At 37.5% G+C, this 13,032-nt stretch overlaps 1 protein-coding gene across 1 annotated transcript; it reads left to right on the top strand.

The window, feature by feature from the left end:
• Nucleotides 1–1,805: 1,805 nt before the first annotated feature.
• LOC141406809 (carbonic anhydrase 1-like) lies at nt 1,806–12,416 on the top strand. Its single transcript, XM_073992858.1, has 5 exons — nt 1,806–1,892; nt 2,465–2,503; nt 11,356–11,771; nt 11,834–12,070; nt 12,141–12,416. The coding sequence occupies exons 1-5, from the start codon at nt 1,844–1,846 to the stop codon at nt 12,330–12,332; spliced, it is 933 nt and encodes a 310-aa protein (XP_073848959.1). The 5' UTR covers nt 1,806–1,843; the 3' UTR covers nt 12,333–12,416.
• The last annotated feature ends 616 nt before the right edge of the window (nt 12,417–13,032 follow it).

Below are 13,032 nucleotides of genomic sequence, written 5' to 3'. Positions count from 1 at the left end.
AGCACATCAAGAAAAAAAGCGTGGTCAACGATTTTCGTCGCCAGAAGATGCTGTAAAAGCGTTCAAAAACTATGTTTTGGTGGTGTCTCAATCAATCCATTGAAAACAACCCAGCACATGGTCGCATGTCAAACTCAGGACAGTTTACGCTTAGGCTAAAAACTGTCAAACTTAAAAAAAAAAAAAACAAGTTAAAAAGTATCAGTCGGCTTTGCTGACACAAAGATATACCCTCAACCTATGTGAATTGAAACTTTCATCCACGGACAGATCGACACAATTTTTGACTTTTTGTGGGAGAGGTACCATATGGAGAACATAGATATCGGCCATTTTAGGAGTTAAACTAAATTTTTGACAAAATATAAGGAGATCCAGAGTTTTTACCAAATTGGTTGCCCCCTTCAAGAGTTATCGTGCATACCAATTTAGTGATATTTTCTAAATATTGGAGGGAAATACCGGAAGTTGTTGCCCATCTTCGAACTGAAACTAAGTTTGGACAAAATATGACGAATGCCAAATTTTGGACCAACTCGGTTAATCAGTTCGAGAATTATAGAGGTATCCAGTCATAGGGGTTTTTAACCGTTTGGGCGGTTTTCTCAAGACGTATGGGTTTGCCCCTGAAAAAGCTTTTATCGTAATTGAGGCAGCAAATTCAAGTTGCTTCAACAGAAATCAAAGTGATTCGAGAGCAGGTCTTATATTGAACTTATCCGAAATTGTTGGAGGTATTCGAAAGAGTGGACAAATATAGTTTATATTCAAACTTGATTTACATGTGGTAGATAATAAGAATGTGTAAAGTATGGACCAATTTCAGGCTATTATCTCAGGAAGTATGGACCAGATGAAACTAGTACCGTCGTATACAGGACAGTGAACACAAGTTGCTAAAACAAAAATCAAAGCAATTCGAGAGCAGGTCCTAAACTGAACTTTTCCGAAATTTTGTATGGGAGGTACACGAAGGAGTGAATCGATTGAGTCCATATTGGAACCTTTTCTAAGTCTGGTAGAAATTTCACGATTTGCAAAGTATGGACTAAATCGGTTACTCCCTTCAAGAGTTATCGTTCGCACTAATTTTCCTAACATTTTCGAACTTTTGTGGGGGAGGTACCGGAAGGAGTGGACCGTTATGGCTTATCTGAGAACTTAAACTAAGTTTGGACAAAATATTACGAAGGCCAAATTTTGGACCGAATCGGCAGTTTCATTCGAGAGTTATCTTCAGCTCCAATCACTATACACGGTGTCATAGTGATTTTTTGCAACTTTCAGGCTAATTTCTCAGGAAGTATGGACGGAGAATACAAGTTGTTTTATATTTAAAGTTCCCACATCTGGCCTTACAACACTATAACTTAATTTGTCTTACTTCTCTTGGTACGAGTATTGACCGAATTATACAAGAACCCCAACCAAGTTGTATTCCTGAAGTATATAAATAAATTGTAAATTGCATTGAAGGTTTATGTCAGTGGAATATTTAGGCTGACTGTTCTTGATACCTATCTCAGAACCTACGAAAATGCTATTTACTTTTAAAACTATAGATTTGCTCATAGGATATATAGGTTAACCACTAATGTTATTGTGTTTTTTGTTGTACAGTCATAGGCTGAGAGTATTTACCTGCTGACATAGTCATATTTCGCAGTTCAAATATTACAAATGCACAAATTAATATTTAATAAATGTTAAAGCTTTTGTTGTTACAGAATGCTTTAATAATTTAGTTGGTACATTTTGTGTGCATTCCATTGCCAATGACATGGTTATTTAAACTTCAGTCTTCTTTAACATTCATTCATTTCACTTTTAATCGGTTAGAAATATGAATAAATGTGAAAAGTTTAATGTTTTCAAAATACTTCAAGTAATATGTAAGTTAGCAACTATAACTATAGAATAATTAATTATTATAAGTAGCAATACAACAATATAACATTTGTCAATAGTAGTTAAACTTCTAAAAGTAATCTTGGTTTCGGTTTCCTAAAGATATCAACCATATAAAATTTGTTTATACATATCTCGGCGATGAGAAACATATCCCATATCATTGATCTGAAATAAAATCGAGCTATATTCTGTGATATGAGAGGAGCCTCCCCTAGCATGAAAATGTGAAAATTTGTTTTACATGGTGCATGAAATGTATATTAACACTATGTGTCATTATTTTGTGTTTTCTTTTGCCTTCGGATGAATTTTGAATGGCAAAACAAGCAAATTTGGAGGCTTTAACAAAACCATTTTTACGCTAAAAGTTAATGCTAAGAAAGTCGTAAAACCCAAACAATAACAAAAGAAAACTTATAAGAATGGATATAACTTTATTAAGACTGTTTTGTATATGATTTTGGAGATATGACGCCCTTTCAGTAAATAAGAGATATTAAATTTCGATATTTTTAATTCAAATAGTATACATTTTACCTTTTTCTTTTTGCAGGTCTGATTTTCATATTTCGGATCAGTAATTCATTTTGTGGTAAATGTACATAAGTATTTAAAATACAAAAATTTTAGAAATTCCAAATATATATTGGTTTTGTGAAGTAACGGACGAAAGGCATCACCGAAGGGTTCTGACCGTCTTTAAATTTGCAATGTCCAACACCCATGTATATTGTTTTCTTTTTCATCTTAAGTGGTGTAAGGCTAAACGAAATGTACCTGAATTAGTAAGTAAAACGTAAGGTTCCCTTATTTCATACCCTTGGACAATGGAGAACTTAATTGATGATTATGTTTTTCTCATACGTTCACTTCGAGATACTGACAATTTTTTTTGTGGAGACATTTTGTTACCACTGGGATTCTCAAATGTAAAACTACAGATAGATCGGTAAAAATGTAGCTAAAATCCTCAAAATAAATGCAATCGGGCGGTTCCGTTATATGGGGACTATATCATAACGTGGGCCGATATAAAGCCAATCTTTGGACTTGACTTGCCTATGAAAACAAGACAATCGGGTTTTTTACAATAGCCGTCGTTTTGTTATACCCTACACCCTTATGTGGGGAGGGTATTATAAGTTGGTTTTGGCCAAAAAGTTTGTAACACATCGCAATAAGGGTCGTAGACCCATACATATATATTAGGCCGGGGCGATTTGTATGGAAGGAAAAAAACCTTAATGGGTCCTTCGCGTTTCTGATTCTTGGGATTGAACTGAGCAAAAAAGTTCACTAGAGCAAAGGTCTACGGTGAAAATCGAGCCTCCCGATTTTGACTTTAAGTTTTTTATCAACGTTTTTTAGACATTTTGGCATATAACAGCCAAACCATTGAGATTTTCGATCAAACACAGGACAAAAACTGTAGCCAAGACAGTAATGAAGAATTCTCTAATACATCGCAAAAGCTTTGGAAAGTTCCTTCAGGCAGTTTTGGCCTTGTGAAGGTGCAAACTCGGTAAATGGCACTGTGCTACAAAAGTTAACCAGAAAAATATTCAAGCATTCTGATGCAAAATTCTATCGTGTTGGGATCCATGGACAACGACAATGCCTTTAGTTCGTTTGTGTCACCTCGTTTTATTTTTTTATGACGGTAAAAGTAGTGAAAATCTGGGGTTCTTATATTTTCAAATTTAAACGGGCATATCTTCTTTTTTCACAACGAATTTCTATTGATTCTTCTTTCTTTTAAAGGGGTGAATAATATCTTTAGAACAAGTTATTATTTTCTTAAATCGGCTAACAAATGGCTATGTTATAGTGGTTTAAGTCTGAAAAATCCCACAAAAAAACTATAACTGAATTTCTCACAATTTTCAAAATAAATATTGAACAAAACAAAAGTTCGAAAATGTTCGGAAATTTTGTGCGCACGATAACTCTTGAAGGAAGTAACCGACATGGTCCATACTTTGCACATCGTGAAATTTCTGCCAGACTTAGATGAGGTTCCAATAAAGACTCAATCGGTCCACTCCTTCGGGTACCTCCCCCACAAATGTTCGGAAAATTTGTGTGCACGATAACTCTTGAAGGGAGTAAAGTTTCAATATGGACTCAATCGGGTACCTCAGACACATAATTTCGGAAAAGTTCACTTTAATACCTACTTCCGAATTGCTTTGATTTTTGTTGAAGCAACTTGCATTCGCTGCCTCAATTACGACGGTAAAAATAGGGAAAAGTCCATACTTCTTGAGAAAACAGGCCGAAAGGTATAAAAACCCTTATGTAGTGGCTGGAGAGCACGATAACTCTAGAACCCATCAACCGATTTGATTCAAAATGTGGCCTTCGTCATATTTTGTCCAAACTTCAGTTTTAGTTCGAAGATGGGCAATACCGGTCCACAGCTTCCGGTACTTCCCCCAATATTTAAAAAATGTCACTAAAATGGTATGCACTATGTCTCTGAAACGGGTCAACCAATTTGGTCCTAATTTGGATCTCCTAACATTTTGTCCAAATTTAGTTAAACTTCTAAAATGGCCGATATCGGTCCTCTCCTTAGGATACCTCCCAAACAAAAGTTCAACATTTGTGTCCAAGTGCAATTTGAGGTCTGTTCGAAAATCCTTTGAAAGTGCATACCGATGCTGTTCGATATGGTCCTGTTTTCCGTGGACAAGTCCATGCTTCCTGGCATACTGGTCCAAAAGTTATAGGATGACCAACTGAAATGACTAGTGGGAGCGATATCTATCGAAAAGATATGACTCCCTAAAATATGATCCACTTCGATAATGGACTATGTCGGTCCATTGCTTTAAGTACCTCCTCCGCAACACGTTTGAAATTTAATCCTAATCCCAATTTTTGTGGGCAAGTTCAACTGTCCAAATAGTGTTTCAATTCACATGGGCTAATGGTATATCTCTGTCGGCAAAGCCGACTGATACTTTTTTACTTGTTTTTTGTCTATGGCTGAGGGTATATCTCCGTCAGCACAGCTGGCTGATTTGTTTGTGTGTCTTGTGGACAAAAATCTCCCATTCCGACGGTGAGCCTTGAACACACAACCCTAGGATTTGTAGTCGGACACTCTAGCTCTGTGCCACCGTACTCATTACTTATTAAGTAAGTATTAAGTAAGGAAGTAATTAGTTATGCGTAAACCACTATATATGTATGTTCTGCCTGATAATACGAAGTGTAATGAGCACTCATTACTCGGTAATGCATGAAGTAATGACATGTGCTTACCAAATTTTTGTTGGCTTGCAGAAAAAATGGAATTTACTTGTGAAGATTTTCGTCCGATCATTTTACTCAACAATCAATTCGGATAATCACGACAAGTGATGCATCAATCAAATTAACTCTTTGTATGTCGATAAAAAACATTCTATAGCTCTATGAAAACCTGGTTTAGTGAATTCAATCGTGACCGACACTCGCCTAAAAACGACGTTCGTGAGGGCCGTCCAAAAACGGTCGTTGAGCCAGAAAAAAATTATGCCTTGCGTAAACGGATAATACCGATAATGCAAGCTTGCCATGTTATATACCTTGAGAAAAAGGCATCCTTGCTTATTTCTTTCAGCAACTAACATGAACAGCTGACCGCAAAGGTGAGGTTTTGACAATCGCTCAAAAAAGGCTCTTGTCGGTTTTTGCAAAGAAATTATGAACAAATACGATCGTGGGGCTTCAAACGACGTTTATAAGATCGACGGATCTTGGATCTATGCGTATGAGCCCGAAACAAAACTGCAATCGACGGTGGGGATATTCGGAGGCGAGTCAAATCTAACAAAATTGTTCATGAAAAAAGCACTTCGAAGCAAATGGTCACCTGTTTCTTCGACTTTATTGACCAAGTGGCTACTACACGGCTTAAGTAATGTAGGAAGGTTAATTCTGAAGTCTCCTGAGAAATTCGAAAAACGAACAAGAGAAGACGAATCATTGTGCACCATGACAATGCGAGCTCTCACGCATCGATTCAAACCAGCTCTCTTTTTAATGGACAAAACGCCGCCGTACATCTCTGGCTTGGAACCCAATGACTTTGTATAGCATTTCTACATTTAAAAGATTTTCTCTAGTCCCATTTCGATAAGATTTGCCGTTGTCAAGCAAAATCGCGAAAGCCTAACAAAAAAAAAACCTTAAAATGTTATCTGAACTTCTATGTCTCCAAAGTGGTAAAACCTAGGAACAAATGATATAAGTCAATCCTCTAGAGAATTTTCACAGCAACTATATTTTCTTTAGCCCTATTTCGATAGGACTTAAGGTTTCCAAGCAAAATCGCGTAAACCTAAAAATGGGAACTTTGACCGCGATTTACTTAAATATTTCTCCAGTGATTTTTTCTTGTTTTCGGATTTTTCTCATCTACGGACATTGCTGTTTTAGAATCGGCAAAAACTTCTCAGGTGTAAGCGGTTTTCATTTAAAGTTAGTTAAGGCGCACCGTGCCTGACATGTTTTTATAAGGAGGCGATACAGTCAGTGCATTTTCCCAATGTGAACTTCTATATCTCAAAGATTTTAAAACCCAGGACAATCTCATAAAAGTAAATTTTGTAGAAAATTGTCACTGCTACAACATTTTCTCTAATCCCATTTCGATATGACTTGCCGGTTCCAAGCAAAATCGTGAAAAACCTAAAAACCCCTAAAAATGTCAACTTAAATCGCGATGTATTTAAAAAGCGCTTCGGCGATTTTTTTTTGTTTTTTGATTTTTCTCATCTATGAACATTGTAGTTTCAGAATCCGCAACATCTTCCTAGGTGTAAGCTCCTTCCTTAATGTTGCTTCAATAGCACCGTGCGGGAGGTACTGTTATATGAGGGCTATACCATAACATGGAGCCATACTGAAATTTTTGGTGGAGAAGTTTCTTGACTGCAGAAATCCTCAAATTAACAAAAAAAAAAAAAAAAAATAAATAAATAAATAAATAAATAAATAATAAAAAATAAAAAACAGAGGTAGTTCCGTCAAAAATGTTTTTAAAACCTTCAAATACCTAAAATCAGGTGAGACTGGGTCTATACCACTACATGGACCTATGTGGACAATTTTTAGAGGAGAAATGTTGCGACCACTTGGAACCCGAAATAAACTACAAGTTGATAGGTCATAAAATGTAGCAAAACACCATAAATCGGGAGGTACCATTATATGGGGCTATACTAAAACATGTACCTGCGTAGACAATTGTTGGTGGGTAAGTTTTGTGACTACTGGGACCTTCAAATGTTAAATTACAGCTAGTTCGTTTGAAAATTGTACCTAAAATCGTCAAAATTCCGACAATAGGGAGGTCCCGTTATATGGGGTCTATACCAATACATGTGCCTATGTATGTTGACAATTATTGGTGGAGAAGTTTCACGGCTGCTGCAAACCTCAAATGGCCCATTTCCGCTAGTTCGGTCAAAATATGTGACTCTCAAAACAATACGACATTAAAAAAGAAGGCAATGTTTCGCAAAATACGAGGGCTGCCTGAAAAGATTCAGGCCTAGGCCAATTTGCCAAAAAAAAAAAATGGATTTTACTTGTGATCATTTTCGACGGATAATTTTTCCCAACTTTCGACGTGTGGCAGTGAAGGACATTCTATGGCATTGTGAAAAACTACTTTTGTGACAAACGTCGTGAAGGCCGTCCTGATAATTCAAGATCGTCATGCTATATATCATTTCCTCCACCAGCATACATTCGATATTGCATGAACACCGCAAAAAGGTTTGTTCTCGTTTGACAATCGCTCAAAAGATGCTCTTATCGATTGGTACAAAGAAATTTTGAAAAATACGATCGCGATGCTTCCAAAGACGTCTATAAGATTGACACAGGTGACGAATCATGTGAAAGAGGCACTTTGAAGCAAATGGTCGCATGTTTCTTCGGCAAAAGTGACAAAAACTGGCGACTTTACCGCTTGAGCAACGTGGGAGGTCAAGTCTGAGTGGTACATCTGAAGGTTTGGAGAAATTCGAAAAACGAACAAGAGGAGACGAAGCATTCTGCATCCTTACAATGCGAGCTCTCACACATAGATTCAACAAGCCTTTTTTGATCGGACAAAACGTGAAAATGACGATTCATTCGCGGTGCAGCCCTGACTTGGCACCCAATGACTTGTTTTCAATCTCGCTCACGAAGCAAAAAAAAAAAAAAACAAGTAAAAAAGTAAAAAAGTATTGGTCGCCTTTACCGACAGATTTGTCCATGTGAATTGAAACACTTTTTGGGCATTTGAACTTGCCGCCAAAAATGTGGATTAGGATTAAAGTTCAAAAGTGTTGCGGAGGAGGTACTTAAAGGAATGGACATACATAGTCCATTATCGAAGTGGATCTTATTTTGGGAGTCATATCTTTTCCAAAGATATCGCGCCCACTAGTCATTTCAGTGGGTCATCGTACAACTTTTGGACCAGTATGTTAGGAAGCACGGACTTGTCCACGGAAAACATAATATCGCTGTAAACGGAGTTACGAACATACCCTAAACTGCACTTGGACACAAATGTTGAACTTTTGTGGGGGAGAGGACCAATATGGGCCATTTTAGAAGTTTAACTAAATTTGGACAAAATGTTAGGGGATCCAAAATTTAGACCAAATTGGTTAAGCCGTTCAAGGGACATAGTGCATACCATTTTAGTGTCATTTTTTAAATATTGGGAGAAGTACCGAAAGCTGTGGACCGGTATTGCTCATCTCTTCGAACTGAAACTAAAGTTTAGTCAATGTATGACGGAAGGCCCAATTTTTTACCAACTCGGTTGATCATTTCGAGAGTTATCGTGCTCTCCAGCCACTACATATGGTGCCATAGGGGTGTTTACACCTTTCGGGCTGTTTTCTGAAAAAGTATGGACTTGCCTTTAAAAAACTTTTAAGGCCAAATTTTGGACCGAATCGGCACCATTTTTGCATCTTTCAGGCTTTTTTCTCAGGAAGTATGGATTTGCCCCTGATGAAACTTGTACCATCGTATAAGGGGCAGTGAATACAAGTTGTTGCAACAAAAATCAAAGCGATTCGAGAACAGGTCCTAATCTGAACTTATCGGAAATTTTGTGTGGGAGGTACCCGAAGGAGTGGACCGATTGAGTCCATATTGGAACCTCATCTAAGTCTGGTAGAAGTATCTCGATGTGCAAAGTTTGGATCAAATCGTTTCCTCCGTTCAAGAGTTATGATGCGCACAAATTTTCCGAACATTTTCGAACTTTTGTGGGGGAGGTACCGGGGGGTGGATCGATAGAGCCCATCTTTGAACTTTAAGTTTGGACAAAATATTACGAAAGCAACAAATTTGGACCGGATCGGTTGATCCATTCGAGTATTATCGTGCGCTCCAGCCAGACAGACAGACGGACATGTCTAAATCAACTCCAAATTGTCTGAAACGGATTTCGTCCAACCATACTTGGGGTCTAAAACCATTTTGCCTCATCTATATATACCCTCGCATAAATGCTGAAGGTATAGAAAGCGTGGTCAACGATTTTCTTCGCCGGAAAATGCTGCTGAAGTATTGAAAAACCATGTTTTGGAGTTCTCTCAATGGGAGTGAAAAAGTGCTTCAACAATTGTTGGAGAATAATTGGAAAAACAATAAAACCATTTCTGATGATAAATATTCGCGTTTTCATTATAAGCTTTTCTAGTCCCCCCCGTATTTTTGCTTATTTCGTTTCCTAGCTGATTGAAATTATGGGGGTTTTCCAGTTAGTTTGTGCACTCTTTCTTTATACCCTCAGCATTTATGCTAACGAGGGTATGTACAGTGTACACTTTCATACGGGCAAAATGTGCCTCATCGAAATAATGGTTTTAGACCCCAAGTATGTTTGGACGAAATGTGTTTCAGACAATTTGGAGTTAATTTAGCCATGTCCGTCCGTCTGTCTGTCTGGCTGGCTGGAGCGCACGATAACTCTCGAACAGATCAACCGATTCGGTCCACAATTTGGCCTTAGTAATATTTTGTCCAAACTTAGTTTAAGTTTGAAAATGGGTTATATCGGTTCACTCCGTCGGGTACCTCCCCCGAAAAAGTTCGGAAAATTTTTGCGCGATAACTCTTAAAGGAAGTAACCAATTTGGTCCATACTTTGCACATCGTGAAATTTCTACCGGACTTAGATGAGGTTCCAATATGGACTCAATCGCTCCACTCCTTCGGCTACCTCCCACACAAAATTTCGGAAAAGTTCAGTTTAGGACCTGCTATCGAATCGCTTTGATTTTTGTTGTAGCAACTTGTATTTTACTGCACCCATACGACGCTATAAGTTTTATCAGGGGCAAGTCCATACTTCCTGAGAAAATAGCCTGAAATGCACAAAAAACCGCTCTGACACCGTGTGTGGTGGTTGGAGCGCAAGATAACTCTCGATTCGGTTCAAGATGTGGCCTTCATAATATTTTGTCCAAACTAAGTTTAAGTTCGAAGATAAGCCATATCGGTCCACTCCTTCAGGTACCTCCCCCACAAAAGTTCAAAAATGTTCGGAAAAATTGTGCGCACGATAACTCTTGAAGGGAGTGACCGATTTGGTCCATACTTTACACATCCTAATATATCTACCAGATATAGATCAGGTTCGAATATGGACTATATTTGTCCTCTCCCACACAAATTTTCGGATAAGTTCACCTTAAGACCTGTTCTTGAATCATTTTGATTTTTGTTGAAGCAACTTTCACTCGCTGCCTCAAAAGTTTTTTTTCAGGGACAAGTCCATACTTCTTGAGAAAACAGCCCGAAAGTTGTAAAAAACCCCTATGGCACCATATGTACTGGGTGGAGAGCTTGAACCGAATACTGCGTTCGTCCACACTTTGGATATTAGCAACCGATTTGGTCCAAACTAAATATTGTCGAAACTTAGTTTACGTTCAAATTTGGGCCCTATCTGTCCAATCCTTATGGTACCACCCACACAAATGTTCAACATTTTTGTGCGGTTAAGGGTATATTCGAGGATCCTTTGGACATATTTACCGAAGTTTTTCCTAGTGGCTCTGTTTACAGCATTATTATGTTTTTCGTAGGCTAGTCTGATAAAAACCCTATCTTTCTTTATTCCCGCAAATTTTTGAGCTTTTGTCGGTTCATACGCCCAATATTTAGAAAACCCCCCTAAATACATAAGTTTTTTTCGGAAAAAATATTTCAATCCACACAGGCTAAGGGTATATCTCTGTAGCCAAAGCCGACTGATACTTTTTTACTTGTTACATAATAATTTTAAAGAAATTAATTTTATTTGCGATCTTGGTAGCGTATACGTTGTGACAACACTCATACGTATCAGTACAGCAAATGGATAATATGTTCCTTGTTTTGAGTTTACTTATATAGGTGGTCTATAAAATTGCCTGTCTCTTTTATTATCAGAAGTATCAACATATCCATCAACAAGTAGAAAATGTATTGGAAAACATCAGATGCCTTTAAATGAAACAAATTTGGAAATTCGAGAAAAATCCTGGGAACCTTTTGCATTTGACAATTTCGATGTGATACTGTCCGCTGCAGAATTGAAAAATTCAGAGGACAATCTGTTTGTGGAATTTTCATACGAAGACGGTAGAGTACCCATTATATATGGTGGTCCCCTCAAAGAATATGGAAATTTTACTTTGGCTCGTATTTATTGGCATTGGCTTGAAAAATCGCAACCACAAAATGATTTGGGGGCTATAAAGTTTCCAGTGGCGTTACATTTAATATTTTACGATACTAAATACGAATCTTTGGATGTGGCTGGCGAAAAAGGGTCCACTATTATTGCATTGGCTTTTAGTTTTAAGGTAGTTACAAAATTATCTTAATCATTTTCTATGAACAAATTCATAACTTTCAGAAATTTTAGGTTGTTCGAACTACAGAATTGCCATTTTTTATTGAAATTGTACAACTGTTACAAAACCTAAGGATGCCGGATACGTTCGACTTTCTTCCTTTTGATACGCTGCCCTCAGTGGCAGATATTTTAAAGGGGAAGCTTGGCGATTATTATAGTTACCATGGAACCACATATAGTACGGTATGTCTAAATGATGTTTTGTGGTTCGAGTTTATGGCACCTCTGGAAATCGGAGTTGATTTTGTATGTTCATTTTCTTTTCGCTTAATGAGTTCGAGTCTTTATATTTTTTATATTAATTTCGTTTTTACAGGTCCAACAAATGGGATATCTCGAGGCTAGTGACGGCACCCCATTGATGGAAAAGCTAAACAAACATTACACCCCACAAGGACCGGTTATAAAATCATTTGGAAGTAATGGTGTTCCCCGTTGGAACATGATGTCAGGAATGCCAATTTTTTTCATCACCTTAATAATTCATTTAACTCGTTGCGGTCAGTGAAACTACAAACCGTATCATATCAAAATATAGGAATTAATTTAAAATTTGCACGTCTAGGTTTTGGATTCCTATGCATTGAATAAAAATGAGAATAATTTAAAAATTTACATTTAAGTTTTCTAATGTCAAATACAGTTTGCAGCGTAAGTACACAAGTAATTGAAGGGATTATAAGCGAACGAACATATCATATTTCAAATGACGTTGACATTTAAAGATTCTAAGCAACGGCTCCGGTCATCTTAAACATGACAAAGTCGCAATATCCCCGTGGTTTTGACCTGTTCAGTATCACTAGTTAGAATCATCAGGTTATAAGCAAAATCTGGTTGCGGGAATAATAATGTAATAATAAGAAGTAAGAAAGTATCAGTCAGCTGTTCAAACCCAATAATTATACCGTATATAAAATATATTGATTATGTATATCGAGTTTGCTTCAAAATACGTGGAATATGTACCGTAACGTATTGTGGGGCTATACCAAATCATTGACATATATCACCATTAGCAGACCACCCGATTTCATCACCTCTGAACGCTGCACGTTCTTCAAAAAGCTGATTGGCCGAGTTTCAGAGAGTTCACCAATCACCGCCTCAGAGAACTGCCCAATCCTTCAGATGTTCGGGTAGCGGAAAGGACGTTCCAAGACATCATCACTGCTGCAGCCGTTCGCCATATCCCTGCTGGTCGAATA

Source organism: Musca autumnalis, unplaced genomic scaffold, assembly GCF_047663935.1.
Source record: "Musca autumnalis isolate F117 unplaced genomic scaffold, ASM4766393v1 scaffold_5, whole genome shotgun sequence".
Classification (NCBI taxonomy): domain Eukaryota; kingdom Metazoa; phylum Arthropoda; class Insecta; order Diptera; family Muscidae; genus Musca; species Musca autumnalis.
Note: the sequence above shows the minus strand (reverse complement) of the source record. Positions and strands in the feature narration are given on the sequence as shown.

What these genes read in the sequence shown, in the direction of transcription:
- LOC141406809 (XM_073992858.1), top strand. Translation starts at nt 1,844, where the DNA reads ATGAATAAATGTGAAAAGTTTAATGTTTTCAAAATACTTCAAGTAATA. An exon ending in CATTGGCTTTTAGTTTTAAG is followed by an intron (nt 11,772 to 11,833) that starts GTAGTTACAAAA and finishes CAGAAATTTTAG; the next exon opens with GTTGTTCGAACTACAGAATT. An exon ending in TGGAAATCGGAGTTGATTTT is followed by an intron (nt 12,071 to 12,140) that starts GTATGTTCATTT and finishes TCGTTTTTACAG; the next exon opens with GTCCAACAAATGGGATATCT.